The 16,927-nt window shown below is 37.3% G+C and overlaps 1 protein-coding gene across 9 annotated transcripts in view; it reads right to left on the bottom strand.

Annotated features, from left to right (window-relative positions):
- Positions 1-16,927, bottom strand: part of celf6 (CUGBP Elav-like family member 6) — a 159,295-nt gene that overhangs the window by 26,986 nt on the left and 115,382 nt on the right. For 3 of the 9 annotated variants that reach the window (XR_006372328.1, XM_044133903.1, XM_044133876.1), the window contains exons 5-9: positions 13,866-13,945; positions 4,185-4,358; positions 3,134-3,281; positions 879-1,028; positions 60-122 (exon numbers count right to left, since the gene is read on the bottom strand). Coding sequence is in view for 7 of the 9 variants with exons in the window: in XM_044133903.1 (XP_043989838.1) it covers positions 60-122; positions 879-1,028; positions 3,134-3,281; positions 4,185-4,358; positions 13,866-13,945 (615 nt within the window). In the remaining 2 variants the exon portion in view is untranslated. The remainder of the gene's footprint in view (positions 1-59; positions 123-878; positions 1,029-3,133; positions 3,282-4,184; positions 4,359-13,865; positions 13,946-16,927) is intronic. The other 6 variants (XR_006372329.1, XM_044133890.1, XM_044133933.1 and 3 more) reach the window with 3 other exon arrangements.

Below are 16,927 nucleotides of genomic sequence, written 5' to 3'. Positions count from 1 at the left end.
AGCAAAGAGAGGGAAATAGACAGATGGAGAAAGTAGAGAAGGTAGGAAAGTTGGATCACCTGCGTAGTGCTGGACGCCAGCATAAGCCTGTTGGAGAGGGTCGGTCACCGTTGGACTCTGTGCTGCAGAGAGATGAAAAGCATGAAAGAGAGTGAAGGGTGACTTCGAAGAAAATAGAAGCAAAACAGTCAGAGAGGAAGGACAGCAAGATATAGAGAGAACATTAAAGAGTGGCCAAACCAGAGACCCACCTGGAGGTGGGATCACACAGGGAGTGACAGCAATTTGGGTTGTCATATCTTTGAGTTCTTCAAAATGCCTGCTTGCCCCAGAAGTTTGCATCAAATATTAACAATGTGCCAAACAAACCACTTTGTAGTTCATTACGATTGCAGCTTCCTTTGCATAATGCAAAGATGGGGAGTGAATGTCTGTCAGTTCTTCAGAAATCCGTCCCAGACAACATTAAGAGGCTGAGGACAGGCTGAGGCATGTCAAATTAACCATAATTGACTGATAGATGAACTGATTGATTTATCATGATACTGGGCCAGACTTCTAAGAAATATGCCAAAGACAAAGTTGATGGAGCTTTAAACACTTTTGTTCAAATAAGAAACAAAAGTGAAATTAAGAAAGAGACTTCTAACATCATGCCAAAATGAATGAGATTCAATTTGTCACTCATTGCATGTAGATTTTATTTTGTGGCAAACAGGTGATTCTTTTTATCAGATCAAGTATAATTGGATCACATTGCAGCATTTAAGGATAAGAAGAAACAGGTGACAATGTGGCAAATGAAGCAGCAGACTTCAGCATTATTAGCTACATAAATACGTCTTTCCTTTTATTTACATAAATCTGATATAACTCACCTGGGTAAGGATGGATGCCGTTGGTGTAGATGGGCTCCGACGTAGGCTGGCCATTGCTTTGAGGCGGGAGAGCACTGAATCCGTTGACCCCAATAGGTGTGGCTATGCTTTGCACGGCTGTAGCAGAAATGCCTGGGGGTGTGCTGGTGCCTGCAAGTAGATGTTGATGTTATCATGGAAAGTCGACTGCAGAGGCCTGTGGGGTGAATGCATACTTTCTCAACTTTGCTACCTGTCTCTAAATGTGTTGTTTGAAACTCCCAATAAAGATGTGTATTTTTTTTTTACAAATGTTTGCCTGTTCAGCCAAAAGAACGGGGAGACATAAAATTTGTCAGAAATCCAATCTAAGATGGTTTTATTTTGAGAGGATGCCAAAACATATATTGCAGGTGAAACTCCATACATCTGAATGTAATGTATGGAGTTTTGCATAGATTTATTATACCCTGTCAACAGTCATCAGGCATGGCAATAACACATTTTTATAATAAAATACTTCTTGTTGTATGCAATATTATAATTTTCCTTGAAATGTATATTTGGGTTTTAATTTGATATAAACTATCATTATTAAAAATAAAATAAATAAGCACACATACATATAACAAATCTACTGCATGTAATATATAAGTTTCACTTTTTGAATGAAGTTACTGAAATAAACTTTTCCATAATACTCCAATTTGCTACGATGCACCTTAGTGCTGAAAATAAGGGTTTGTGGTTTCTTCTTCTTCTAAGCTCAGCCTGTCACCTTGCCAGTGGCCTTTTGTGCTGACAAAATTTTATTTTTTCTCTTATCTAGGTGAAGGGCATTTAAGTCATGTAGGATTATCTTTGATAGGTATTAGTAAGAATATGTAGGCCTTGTGGATTACAAATGCCAGGTACAGCATCAAGCCACTTTATATAATACATTTGCAACAGCCTTGCCTTCAGGTATCCTGCCTACTTAGTGTCAAGCCTTCAAAGCTCCTTATGACAAGGGCCAAAAAGATAGTTCAGACTGGGGTCCGGGATTATCTCACACAAATCTTTGCTATTATATTGTATAAGCCAAGGACTCTGTATACCAAGTTATTGGATTGGCTGTGTTCCCAGAAAACACACATCATCAGAGACACAGGAGGAGAACGTGACAGGCAGAGGAAGAACGGAAACATAATGTATGTTCGGAAAGGAAGTAGAAATTCTAATGTGGCTGCCAATGCTATATGGGTTTACTCTATATCTTCTATCACCAAACCTCTCTCAGCACACGCTTCTGCTTCCTTTAATTTAATACTTGTAGTGCCTATTTTTACAGCAAAACCGAGCTTAGACCCAAAAGGAACTAACAATGTGTGCTTTATTTTTCATTTCATAGATAGTATTACTGGCTCAGCTCTTCTTTGTTTGGCTGTGTTTCACCCTTAGTAATTGAGCAACTGCTGCCATTAGCTCTGTGAACTTTTCTGTGAGTGAAGATTTTTTTTCCCTCCTCACAAAAAGCACCCTGAACCACAGCTTCTGTGTTTTTTGTGTTCTCTATTCTCTCAACCTGCAGTTAGTCGTTGCAGATAAACAGTTTAAGCTATTTATTTAAATACAGTATACAAAAATGTATGTAACCTTAGATTTCTTATTTTCTGACATTAAATCAGTCTCAAATCTAATGATTACCTCTAACAATTTCAATAAATAAAAACCTATATAATTGACAAGATCAATGGCATAACTTTGGTAATCCTAAAAGCCTTCCACGCACTCAGGCGTACTTCACTTCGTAGATTTTCACACTTACTCACAGAAGACTCAAAGTGGACATCCGCCAGACATGTGTGTGCAAAGGTCAAAGCTTTAGACGTATTCAGCTTAATGGAAAAAATTCCAGACTGAGCATTGAAGAAATTTAAAGTTAAATTTGACTGCATTGTTTTAAAACTTAAATTGTAATGTAGGTAACTTCAGTAGATGTTATATTTCTCTATGATTGGAAAGTGCTGATTTGACCTGAATTTATATTTCTTGATGAGTTACGCTTATGTCTTAAATGACATTTCTTGTAGCTTAGAGCTAAATAAATAAACTAATCTGAAACTAATTGAATTAAAAGAACAGCAGCAACAGCTAAAGTTTTTGAAGAAATATAAATGGTATAACTTATGCAAATCATCCAAATAACAAATGTTTCCCAGCAGTCACGAGATATGGATAAGACTCCCATGACTGAGCATGACTTGTGCCAGATGATGTTAAATGTTGGTGCATACCTGAGGACGGTGTCATAGGAGTAGCCACCAGGCCATTGACATTGAAAGCTGCCATTTGCTGCATTTGCGCGGCAGCAATGGCTGCCATGGGGTTCAGGTAGGACCCTTGTGTTGCTGCCATCAGGGCTGCTTGCTGTTGCATCATCTGCTGTAGGATTAAAGAGCAGTAGGGGGAGAGCCGAGTGGTGAGAGAGATGAAGGGAAGGACAGAAAAGAAAAGGAGGCTGAAATCGCTGCAGGATCAGAGCATGTTTACTCTCACATATCTGTTTGCTTGGCCCATGCCTTGTTCTTGAACAAAATGATCCGTTTTGCCTTGCAGCTTTGCTTGCTGGCTACTCTAAGGCCATTCTGTTTTTCTGCTCATTACATGGAAAGAAGATAAAAGTTATGTAAAGTCATAGGGATGCTGAATTCTATGTATATCTAAATGCAATATATATGGAAAAAAAAAGAGGGGGGTGGTTGCAGCGGCAGAGTTTGAGAGATAGTGTGCGAGTGGGCGATTCTCACCTGTCAGCATGAGTTGTTAGCTACTGTGTGAGTGTAAAATCTCACAGACTCCTAACTCAGGCTGTGACTTTCATGTGTGAATATGAAATAGGGGTGGGCTGGGCTGACAGAAAAGGGCGTAAGGGGTGAACGGGTCTCTTCTCTGTAATAAAATGCACCTCTTCTTGAGCAGAAAAGTGTATCTAAAAGAGGCAGGGTGAAGTTAGCAGTTTAAATCCTCCTACAGTTCAGTAAACAGGAATATGAAAGATGATTTTAAATTGTACAGTATATGCAGCATAGATTTGCAATCATGACATGTAATTTAAAATGGAGAGAAAAAACATGTCAAACTCATTAGGAAAAGAACAAAGTGAGAAAATAAATCAATGTAAAAGTAAACACAATTTTTTTACTTTCAAAGTTAAAGAAATCTTGAAATCTTAGCAATTTAACATCTTATGAAACGGTTCATAGGGAATGTCACATGCCTAGTGGGAAAGAGGATGATTTCAAAACTCAGATCAGAAACATTTTATTGTCTTTCTTTAAAGCTCACCGTCTCCTCTCCCGCTGGGCTGAGACTTACAGCATGAGAGTAGGCGCCATAGGCCCCAAACTGGATGGTCATGGGACTGAAGATGCCGAGCTGGCCTGCCATCTGGTGCATTCTGCGCAGGGTCCTCTCCTTATCAGTGTCTGCAAATTTGACCACCAGGCTGGACGAGGCACCCTGTGGGCACACATGCAGTTTACAAGGTTAATGAAATATGTAACTAAGGCTTTTAAGACTATCCTATTAAAAATGTGTATCACTTCAATTCATTCAAATGGCACAATGTCTTGCAAAAGTACCCAACTCATTGAATGATTTTCAGATTTTGTTATGACGAAGCAACAAACTTCAGGGTGTTTTATTGAGATTTATTCAACATAACGCAATGGAAGAAAAATAGCGTAGCTTTTATAAATAAAAGTCAGAAATATGTTGTGTGCATTCAATGCCGTTTAGTCTAAAATCCAACTTATCACCATCGGAATGGATCCAAGTAGCAAATAGAGTACACCTGTGTTTTGAGATGCATATCTTCAATAAAACACACACATTTTACTGTGGATAATGACACTTTCCTACCCACTTTTGATGTAACATTTTTTGGACCACAGGACCTGAACTGTATGATGGTCACCTTCATGTCTATACTAGTGTGTAATGATTTGAACAAGTGAATGTGGCACCTTCAAGCACCTGGAAATAATTTTCAAGAATGAGCCAGACTTGTACAGCTACATAAGTTATTTCTGATATATTGGCTGATTTATTTTGACTTTCCCATCACGTCAAACAAGAGAGCGACATGTTCCAGGTTTGGCCTTAGAAACTATTCGAAGGTGTGCCTCTAATTAACTCCACGTCTATTCAAAGTTTCCAAAGCCATGGAATCGTCATCCAGCCTTTACCTCATTGTTAAAGGAAATAATAATAAATACAATTTTTCTCAGTATTGTAGCATTTAGCAAATAGAAGTAATTCTTGTGATTCCAGCTGACCTGATTTGTCCATTTTAACTTCAGACAGTGAGACAAAAAAAATTATGTCTATATGGTGTAAATTTCAAGTTTCAATTATAGATTCAAAATTTATAATTGAATTGTTCCTAGAATTCCATGGTGAACGTTTTCAAGTAAGTTCAACTAAAGATCTGATTCAAGACTGGAAATCAATGCGAACAGACTCCACCTATTTAATCTTTCCCACCTTTTTAAAAGATGAATGGATAAAATGCCTCTTAATGTGGAAAGCTGGTAGAAACCCCCAAATACTTTCTGTATTATTGTGAAAGTTGTTCTACAATCTTTCATTTCAGAGGGACAACAGTGCAAATACACATTACATAATTTACTAATTAGGTTATTTCTGAAAATAATTTGCTTTTAATGTGTGTCGAATTAAAGACAAACATATTCATAATACTTTTTAAATGTTGTTTTTGTAAAACAAATATCAAAACTCTACATAAATTCCTTTTCACTTGTTTCAGTTGTTTTATTGGTCTATCACATGAAATCATAAATTGAACATTTCAAGGAGTATGAACACTTTCACAAGGTATTTTATGCCTAATGAATGTAATAAATACTACATTGGCCATCTTCAGAAAGCTAATATCAGTTCCGCAGATAGTATTAATTAGGATGATTAACTAAAAATCTATTTTCTCTACTTCAAACTTAATGAAGTACATGTTATCAAATTTAAGGTGTTTTTCTGCATCAGAAAGATATTAAATACATGAATATACTCAAGATTGACAAAACATAGGTGGTCTAGGAAAAGTAGAGCATTGCATTATAAGGCGTATATCTCATTTTTCATTAGCTGACAGATGGGATAGGTATCTCTCATTTGATTTGCAGTTTATGTTACAGTCTAGCTTTAAGATCTAATATCTTTAAACCAAAGGGACAAAGGGAAATGAATATGCACCTTGTATTTGTGTAGTCACTTAGCTGTCATCTTTCATCGGAAGAGAACAGTGAGTATTCTTCGCTTTTGTGAACTTTCCAACTCCACTGTATACACTGGGAGTGAACTGTGATCCTAACCAGATCCCACAGGAGTGCCAGTCCCCCACTGGTAAAGCTTCACTGAATATAGTATCGGGTAATTAGGTCTGACAAAAGCCTTCGGCATGTAGGGGGCGAAGTATTGACTAATGGCTCTTCCTTATGGCAGATATAGTTCCGTATTGATGTCCGTGCTCCTGAGTTTGCATCCAATTAAATCATTTGAAAGACACAGACCAGAATCAGTTGCTCATTTGGACAAAGCGGGGGGAAGTGAGTCTACGTGTGAGTGAAAGACAGATATAGAAGGAACAAGAGAGGATGATGAGGCTACCAGGCACAAAAAGCAGCTACAGACACTGTCAAGAGGACCAGGCTTCTATTTAATTACAGGCAATGCATGCTGGGAAAGAGCATGGAGTACCACCAGGACAGAAGGACAGAAACAGCTAGGGGGGCAGTGAGGATATGATTAGTAAGATCATAAAAGCAAAGGCACAGTAAGAGGAGAGGACCCCATAATCACAAGTCTGATTCACAAAAAATGCCTCATCCTGACAAGGTCAGAGCAAATTCTCGTTTTGATTAAAATTTCAGTATTTTTTGATGATTGGAAATTAAAAATGTCAGACAACTGCAGGGTACATAAGGATGGGCAGAAGACAACTTTTGTGGAGTACACCTGTTTCTTTTGCAGAATACAAGCACTAAAGCGCAAAGAGACTAAACTGACTAAACTGACACTGACTAAACTGAATTTACTAATGGACTACTGTCCATTAATAAATTCTTATAATAAAAGTTTGTTTGGACAAAATGTTACAAGTACACTAAACAGTGTCTAATTTAATGGTTAAGCCTCTAAACTTCAAGATGTTAATGCTTTTATTATTATTACTTTTGTCATGGTATTTTAAAAACTATGTTATTTTTGCATCTTCTGTCTTCTGTCAGATCAAAATGTTTGCAGGGTTTGCACCCTGCAAACATACATCTCCACACATTGATTTTTCACAGTTCTCTGATAAAAGTGATTTGTTTACATCATAACCCTCCATGCTCCACATTTCCAACTGTCATAACCTAATAAATTCTGCATGAAAGTGATAAATATGCATATGCTAATGTACAAAACTAACTCTTGTTGAAAGTTTTTACAAGTTACCCAAACTAAGTCTCATGAACAGTCGTTCAGCACTACAGAGGGAATGCTTTGGCTGTAGATAACTATGAAGAAGAGTCGGGAATGATGGAAAGCATCGGCAGAGACCCCCAGGACAGCACATCTCAGATGGGAACATATCAGAGCCAGCCAGCACCCCACCTCAGGCCAGAGGAGACCCATCTGCTGCTTCTCCCTTGGTGCCATTTTAATTAGCTAAATCAATACTTGAATATGGCAGTGTTAACGGCACTGGTTTTCCCATTCTAATTTCATTTCAGTCCACCTCGTGACCTTTTTTTCTATGCTTTCTCAGCTTTGTGGTGTAGTTCAAGAAACTGGACAGTGAGATTTAATGAGGTTGGCAGTGTGCAAACATCTTCCTGCAGCGTTGTTGCTCAAGCCTGGCCACAGCACAGAGGCGTGGCATTTAAATTCACTCATTCTTTGCCATGTGGATCTGTGTATTCTTATATTCTTTTAATACCTCATGAAGAATGCATTATGAGTATTGTGACAGTGAAAGCCTGAGGCTGTCTGTAGTCACTGCACCGTGACTCCAGATGAAGAAAGTCTGGCTGAGCCTGCTTCCTTCCAGCAGAGAGCTCTGTCTCAGCACTGAAACAGACCCGCTCTGAATGTTTCTGGCAAATATTCTAAACTAGTACAATTGTCTCTGCAGATTTTAGCCTTTTCACCTCAACTATGATAAAAAAAGTCACATATAAGGACTACAAACTAGACTGAAGGTGAAATCAGACCGGTATAATTCAAACATTTTTGCTATAAGGTCAGCAACCTTTTCAGTCCACAGAGGAAATTTGACCTTGCTTCCTAGGAAATAGAAGTTTGACGTTTCATCAAACCATGCTTAAGAATCGTAAAAATTAGGCTTTTTTATTGCACTGTATTAAAAAAATCCAATTGTGATATTAAAATAATTCATGACCGAAGTAACTGTCCACAGTGTAGAGCCCGAAGAGCCACATGCGGTCCAGAGTCACAGGTTACAGAACCTTGTAAAAAATCAAACGTTCCAAACCACTTAAAGAAAAAGAAATGTGTGGCCAGGTAATTAAGGAACAGTTGCGGGCAAACAAGCAATGGATACAAACCAGCCGCTCCTCGCTGGCTGCAGAAAATCACGCACTGACAAACAAACAGAATAATAACCTCCCACAGCATGACTCCAGTACCTAGAGAGAAATGAATTCTCCAAATTTGATAAGGACCAACAGGGAGCCATCACTTTTGACAGGTACAACTAAGGAATTTGTCACAGGTTCAAAAACTAATCAAATTTTTTGAACAACACACTTGACTTCGGAAAATCTCCTATATTGGATTTTGTATAGGGGACATAATGCGCAGAAGGGGAAAATGCACAATGGTAATTGAGGGATTAGAACTCAACTGCAGGGATAATGCTTTTATCTCTGCATTACTGTGATAGAAAGACACTGTGGAGAAGTGTCTAAAAACAGGTAAACTGAAACTTTTTTTCTTTCCTTCACAAAGGCTTACAACAATACCAATAACAAGCTGGGTCAATCAAGGGGAAATGAATACAAAAGCACAAAATATCAGCCATTTATTTTGCTTCAGTAGCATTCAATGTAAAATCTACAATTAAATAACTATGTAATAAGACATCAACGCTCATCTGCTTTTTACAGATCTAAGAAACTAAATTCATCAACTGAGATGAAAAAAATAATTGAACACACTATAACAAGTTTGTTTGGTAATTAGCTAACCCCCCATGAGGGCCTCATATTCAACTCTCTGACCCTCGCTGCATCTCTAAAAGCCTCATGGGAAGAATATCTCTCATTAGCAGTGGGAAAGCTGACTTGGTCTGGATCTACTTTCTACATCTATGGCTACCACTGTGCAGGACACTGAATCAGACCAAATATATCTCCAATACATCCCTCATTACACCACAACTCTACAACACACGAGCCAACACCAACAAACTCCTGAAGCCCTGTCAGCCACGCAGCAACACCAAACACCACAATGTGTGCAATTTGCTGTTTGCTGCGTGCTTGCCCCTGGGTTTGCCATTTTGAAGTTCTGCCAACTGTGTGTTTGCAGTCTTACAGCTGAACTCATGAGAGGGCCTGCTCTGTGCTCAATCATCCTTTGGGTTACATTTCAAAGCACCTGAAACCCACAATAAACTTCAATTAAAGCTATGACCCAATCTATCAGTGTGAGCCCTATTGGTGACTTCCAGTGCCCTTAAGCTTCATTAAAGCTTTTCACAGAGGGCCACTGTTTTTCACTTGCCGTATTATTTATAGTATGTGTGTGAGCCAGGTAACACAGATGTTGCTGTGAGAACATTAAGAGGGAAAGAGAGACAGAGTGAGAGACAACTTTTTGTTCAAGGTTCATTCAGACCTCACAGCTGGCACCAGACAGTGTGCAGACCAGTCCACTCTTTGAATCCTGCCTCCTGTTAGTCTGTTGTTGACGACATGTGGCAGTGATATTATCTAAATTAAATGCATCTCCCATTGCGTCCAAAGCTTTTGCTGGATACCAATGACCACCTTGCCAATTAATCTGAGTGAAAGTTGGATTTGGGGAGATGAAGATAACAGGTGCGAGGATAGATGGAGAGAGCTATGGATAATTTACTGTAGATTATTTATAAACTTTTGGCTGCCTCTTGTTCCAATCTAAGTCTATTTGAAACTCCATATGCTAACTTCAACATTTTATCCATGGCTCACCTCAGGTGACCCAGTGCTCTAAAATACTGAGTGTTAGCTACAATACAAGTTAAGAAATAAAACGTGCATGTGAGCCATGACCATTAGGCAAATTCTTTGAGAAAATTGTATTTAGACTTTTCTTAAATCTAAATGGAAAGATGGGTCTTTACATGGAGTTCTTGCAAAGTAACTTTTCCATGGCTAATAGCTCACTTTTTGACTGTACCACTTAAATGTTTCATTCTCTGCTTTAGTGTAATGCAAAGTGAGGCACCATCAAAAAGAGGTGAAAACTCTGGCACATCTGGCTCCAAGGACCCGATCTGGCTGCCAAGAAGCATCCGTAGATATTTATTTCGGGAACATCAGTGAAGTGTGTGGAGGAGCAAAAGCTTGCCAGAAAAAGTGGATGCTCCTGTGTGTCCAGCTGTGTGCTATAGTAACCAATGCACATCCAGCACTGGCAGAGAGGTGCTTAGTAAACTAAAAACTATAAAAAGTGATTTTTGCAGCCTTCATTAAGCAAAAGGAGAAAGAGAAGTTTAACAAAGCAATACTTCCTGTGTAACATTAGGCTTGTGATGTTTGTATATTTAACTGTATTAATGCATCATTAATGCATCAACTCTAACACATTACCAGGGTTTGATCTGTTAATCATTTAATTGTAACTCTGGTGGTATGTTTAAAGGACAATGTGTTGCGTAAATAAAAATTCTATATTTCCTAATTATTAATTCTAATTCTTAATGCAACTTGGACTATTTTTTTATTTCTGAATAGGAGGATGAACACACCTACCCAGACGTTTTAGATTTATTTTTCCAATTTTAAACTACGTGTCATATCTCTTCTACATTACAGTTATCTACAATTTTGTATTGGTCTATCACATGAAACGCCAATGAAATACAGTCCAGTTAGTTCATTTTAATGTGGAAATGTGAGAATAAGTTCCCAGATATAAAGGTTTGTTCAAAGTCAGTGGAGTTTCTTCACTTCTATACAAACGTAACCTATGTTTACGAAGCAAATTCCGCTTTGTAACAATATGTTCTGAGAAAACAAAAACGGTTTCCCAGTAGGATTTTAGAATGAAGTCCATCTGAATACAAGCCAAGGTTATCCGTGAGTTAAATCTGGGATTGATTGCTTGACGAATAAATGTAGAATCACCAAAAGGTATTGAAGGGCTTATAAAGTGCAAATCTCCCTCATTACCATCAGAGACCCAACACTATAATATCAAAACGCAGTTGAGGAAGAAACGAGGCTTATTAATCTGACCCCATTTTGGAGATCCATTGTAACTCTAGGGTGCTTTTTAATATTATTGACTCCCTTGTTAACTCTCCCTGTAGTCTCTGTAATGAAGCCTCTGTACTTTCAAGTGTTTTAAATGTTTTAATATTCTTTAACAAAAAGTGGCCCCATGACAGGGGCCATACTGTCACTGGTAGTAATTTGGCTTTGATGAGATGTTACCAAGACATTTCTACTATGTAGCTGAAAGAAGTTTTGACTTTTGTGAAGCCCTTTATCTTCTCTTCCTTTATTACAAACTATTCAGATGCATTTAATTATATATTTATTGCTGTATGTTGAGTGGTTGAAATTATTCTCAGAATGTGCAATAGAAGCCAATATATACACTACAACAGTTTTAAACTTGCTTACAGCTAAAGAACAGGGAGATAACAGTAAGGTAATTAGGATAACATTATAAAGAAAATAATCACTTTAAGTTCTGCAAAATATAGTAAAACATTTAAAGTAGAAGTACATTACTTTCTTTTACCGCAACATGCATTTTATACTTTCTGGAGCGGCTTAATGAACTCAACATCAAAAGTTGTGTCAGAGGCCAAATGATTTTTGGATTTATCACAGACCATTGCTACAAAGACACTTGTACGGAGAAAATTTGAATGAAAAATTCTTTTTTTTTTTGTAGCTCACATATCAGACCTATATTTTTCTTCACAAATATGCCTATTTTGAAAAATGTATATATTCTCACCCATGAATTGATAGTTAGAGAAACCTGGGGTCTGGGACAATTGACCCAGGTGTCACTCCCTGTCAGCTCTTGTGCCAGCAGGTGTGCAGAGCAGCCGAATTCATGTGATCCTGTATAGTTCATCCAATTGTAAAGAATTAGAGGCAGCTGCATTTAAAATATCATAGTGCCATAAAATTATGCAAGTATGTTATTCAACAGGACATAGTTTATGGAATTTAGTTCTACAGTAAAATGTATTTAAGCTCCATCTTTGCCCCTGTTAATAGTAAATTACTTTTATTGGAAATGTCCATCGTGTCCTTCCAGTCTGAATTTAGCATGATTAACCAGAAAAGGCAATACAGTAAACAACAAAATAAAGTAACAACAACTATCCATTTTCAGGTGTTTTTTCTCTCTCACTTCCTCAGGTGTATTATTTCCCCTCAGATATTTGTTGACTGATTTGTAATATTTACCTCTGTCCACTTTCAAAACCATTATTCAACTTGACTTGCAATTCTGTTATCCATTGTTAAATGAAATAACATCAACATAAATGCTTTGCCTTCTATTCTCTCTGCCTGCTTCCTGTCACTAATCAAACAAGTGAGAGAAGATAAGCACTACATAGATTATTATGTGCTGCATTCACTTGCATGCAAAACACAAGATATCTACTACTTCACAGTTCGACTAAATGGCATTTTTTTCAAAGCATATTTATTATTCCATTCATTAATGAAAACAAATACATCACTTCACATTAAATTTACAATTTTACAGTGGATTTGTTTATGAGTTCTATATTCTGAAATTTCATGTTTTCTAATTGCTTATAATTCTTGTAAAAGAATCCCAATGTCATCATTAAATTTAGTACATTTTCAAGCAGATGCTTGAGGCTTATTTGCTGTTGTTAAGACATTGACTGCACAATTTCTCTGAAGAGAATCTCACCTAAAATCCTTTCTTAAACACCTAACTTCATCAATAATGAGTGGAAGAAAATGGGCAATTTTAAGCTTTATAACAATTTAGGGTTAACTAAAATACTTCTGTTTTTTTTTTGTTTTTTTTTTCCAGCAAATGGAACAAATCTATGATATCAGAACTGTCAGCCAAAATGATTTCTGTCCTGCTAGCATTCTAGAAAATCATCTGATGTCCTGACTCTGCAATCAAACTATGATTTGCTCAGTGACAACCAAAACACATTCAGAAATCCTTTTGTAGCATGCAGCCCTCATCTTCCTTCAAGATTTTGATGTAAATATTATTTTTTTGCCAGAAAATAGCTTGGACCACAGTAGGATATAGTCATTGAGTGAAAAAACAGATATGGGGCCTCCTGCTGTTTATTTTAAAGCATCAGATGCTGACTCTGGCAATAACACATTGACAAAATGTGTTTGAATCTTGGCTCATGAAGTGGTTTGAGTAACTATGGTGACCACAAATATGTGTATGGAGAGGATATTTGTTACACGTTTGAATGTTTTTCTTGCCATAATGTTTGACTTTCCAAAGGAAAGAAGGACAAAGATTCTATTGCATTTTGGAAATATGTATTCCACCTGCTGTGGGAGAGTGCATGCAGAGGAAAATTTGCTTATTGCCTATTTGTTTTTGCATTGAATGGACTGTAGGCTTAGGCGTTTGGAAGTTTTATGCTCAGAACCACAGAGAAAACAATTAGCACAGACAGGTTGGTGACATTGCATTATCTGGCGTAAAAAGTGGAAGGTTTGTAATAGAGAGTTAGCACAGACTGATACTTACAGGCATAGTTTGTCCACCATGCAAACTGTTGATGGCGGCTTGCGCTTCTGCGTGGCTCGAGAACTTGACAAAAGCACAGCCTGTACACACACACAAAGAGATGGGGACGTCAGTAAAATGGCTTTGAATTGCATAGAGAAAACACTATTCATCACCACTGACTTTATGCTATCATTTGCTTTCCTGATTTGTTAACATATTCTATTATTTGTATTTTGTGTTAAATCAGTGTTACTACAAAGACAGCATTAGCTGCCTGGGACATTCTTCTTCCTGTCCATTTCTGTTTTGACCCCCGTTGGCTTTAAAAACTAAAGCCAGAGCATTGACTGTCTTAGCGTGTCTGTCATTATTTATCTGTTCAATATTTACATAGTGGGATTTGTGCACACTCATAAAACAGATTATGCAAAGGCATACTATTCTGATCTGCTTTTCTAATCGTCTCTCAGCTCACAGAGGAAAGAAGTAAGTGAGTTTTATAGAGGATTCAAATCATCTTAAAGGTGTTGTTAATCTGAGGCAGAAAAATAAAACTGAACAAAAGTGGTTGACCACAAGGGAGCAAGCTTTGAATAATTCTGGAACCCTAGTGTAGTTAGATGATACAAATATATTTCAAGCTGATTGTAGTCTTGTTTAAGACTGAATAAAATATACATTGTGACAGGATGATTCAGAATATGGACCTCAACAAATTAGAATGCTATTATAAAGGTTTCAGTAAATCAATACAAAAATTAAACACTCATCTACATAGATTCATTGGCAAAAAAAAGTTGTATATTCTTTGGGTTTACTTTCCTTACCTTGATGATTTTGGCTTATAGCTAATAGAAGATGTATCAGTACTTGGTTAAGTCTCCTTGTACTTGCCTTACAGCATCAGTGTGATTATCCTGTGGCAGTGTTGAGGTTTTTAAAAAGCCCAGGTGGGTTTAAAGGTGGACATCAGTAAATTTGCATAATTGGTTCTGATGTCTTATGATCTTATTGACAATGCTTCATAGACTTTGGACCGGTTCAGATCAGACTAGTTTTCTGGCCTGTCAAGCAACCTTATACTATGATCACTAAATCAGATATTGGTACTTTTGCCAGTGGTACTTTTGCCAAGTCCAGCTGGAACATGAAATTAGCATCTTCATATAGCCTGGCAGCAGAAGGAAGGATGAGGTGTTCTAAAATTTCCTGGAAGACAGCTGGGCTGGATTTGGGGTTTTGGACAAACACCAGGAAATGACATTTCATCACTGACTGAAACTTCACCCTGGATCTCAAGCAAGTTGGATTATCTACCTCCCTGTCCCTCTGGGCTCAGGGATCTTGAATAAAAAATGAAATATAAAATGAACTTTCAGCTGAAAAGAAGACTTTTGACAAAAATGCAACAGTTCTTCCTTTTTCTACTTAAGCAATGTGATATTTCCGGTTCATTAGTAGCTAAACACGTGGAATGCAGCTTGCTGCTCATTTTCCAAACATGCTGGTGTGCAGTGACTCTTCTAGCTCCGATTCCCGCTGCAGTCAAGGCCTTAAGAACTTTTCATCAAACAGCCAGACTCTTTTGTAGTAGAATTTCACTTTTTTAATTAAAGGCCTAAAATATATTAGTTTTTGTTGATTTAATGTACAGAGATGGATCTGAATCTGAGAAAACACTAAAAACAACAACAAAAATAAAAACTAGTGACTTGAAACACTGAGAAAATGAAATGTACTCATTTTTATTGCTTTGATTGTATTAACTTTGCATGAATTTAACTGGAGCCAGTAATCTAGAACCAATGGCTTTCCCTGGGTTCAGTCCTTAGACTTAGACTTAGACTTAGACTGACTTTATTGTCATTTTGTATGCACAGGGGTGTATACAAAATGAAATTTTGTTACATACGGCTCAGGACAATGTTTTGAGGTTTCAATGTTATTTGGTTACTCCAAATAACATGTTTGATATAAAAATATCCATGTTTGCAAAATGTCAATATACATATTCAAATATATATTCTGCATAGCTGAAGGAGTTCTAATTTATTTGAGCTATTTTATTCTTTGGTGGATTCAGGATTATTACTCTGAGATATTATATCATAGGGGTAGCTTTTGGTTTTCTAAACCCCACAACAAATAATTAATTTTGCGTGAAAACACAAATGACATGGATTTATGGGTAAACATTTTTAAATCATTGCATGTGGAAACATGGTGAGTGGTAAAGGCCATGTGTTTTCTATGCTGGAAAATGCCCTCAAAGCTGTAGAGATCGACAGAGGCACAGAGAAGAGTCAAAGAAGCCTTTGATTCTGTCATAGCACTCCAGCACCCTTTTTACTTCACTCGAACACCCCTCCGGGTAGAGGCAGGAAAGGTCTTCATTTTTCCAAGTGAAATGCATCAGACTACTGTGTACCATTTGACTTTAATGCTCTCTTTGAAGACCTTCTCCAACAAACACATTTAACCTTTGCAGCAGAGATAAAACATGGGGATTTGATTTAGCTAAAACATGTTTGATCTTTTAAAGGAAAAGTAACTTCGCTGTTGGTTTCTTTACAAGGCTACTATACATTGTGCTGATGTTCAAGTGATGCCAGCAACTGAGACCAAACAGAAATGCCAGGCTTGGCTCACACAATAAGTAGAATTGTTGAATGTTGAATGTATAATGTCCTCCAATTTTTCATCAAAAGACAGTGCCACAACTATGCATTTTATCCTAAAATGTAAATAAATAAACAATGTTAGGGGGCAAAGTGCACAATATTTCAAAAGAACTAGAAGTGCTATGACCTCATAGGTTATAGTGCACATTTAAGTTTTGGTATTTGGTGGTTCAGAGCGCATTTGGGGAAAGAAAAAGAAATTGTATTGCTTTCAAGCGAGAGGATCTGCGCTGCCTTTTGAATTCCCGGGGTAATAATATGTATGCATGAATTCCATCCCTCTGGATGGCTGACATTTATAACACAACTTAATTATAGACCTAAAAGCCATCTCTCTATTATTGCTGACAATTCAGGGCTCTATTCAACTCTGGCAGCAAGTGTTGCACTTTTAAAGTA

This window comes from Gambusia affinis, linkage group LG02 (assembly GCF_019740435.1).
Source record: "Gambusia affinis linkage group LG02, SWU_Gaff_1.0, whole genome shotgun sequence".
Classification (NCBI taxonomy): domain Eukaryota; kingdom Metazoa; phylum Chordata; class Actinopteri; order Cyprinodontiformes; family Poeciliidae; genus Gambusia; species Gambusia affinis.
The sequence above is the reverse complement of the archived record's forward strand: the minus strand, read 5'-3'. Positions and strand labels throughout refer to the sequence as shown.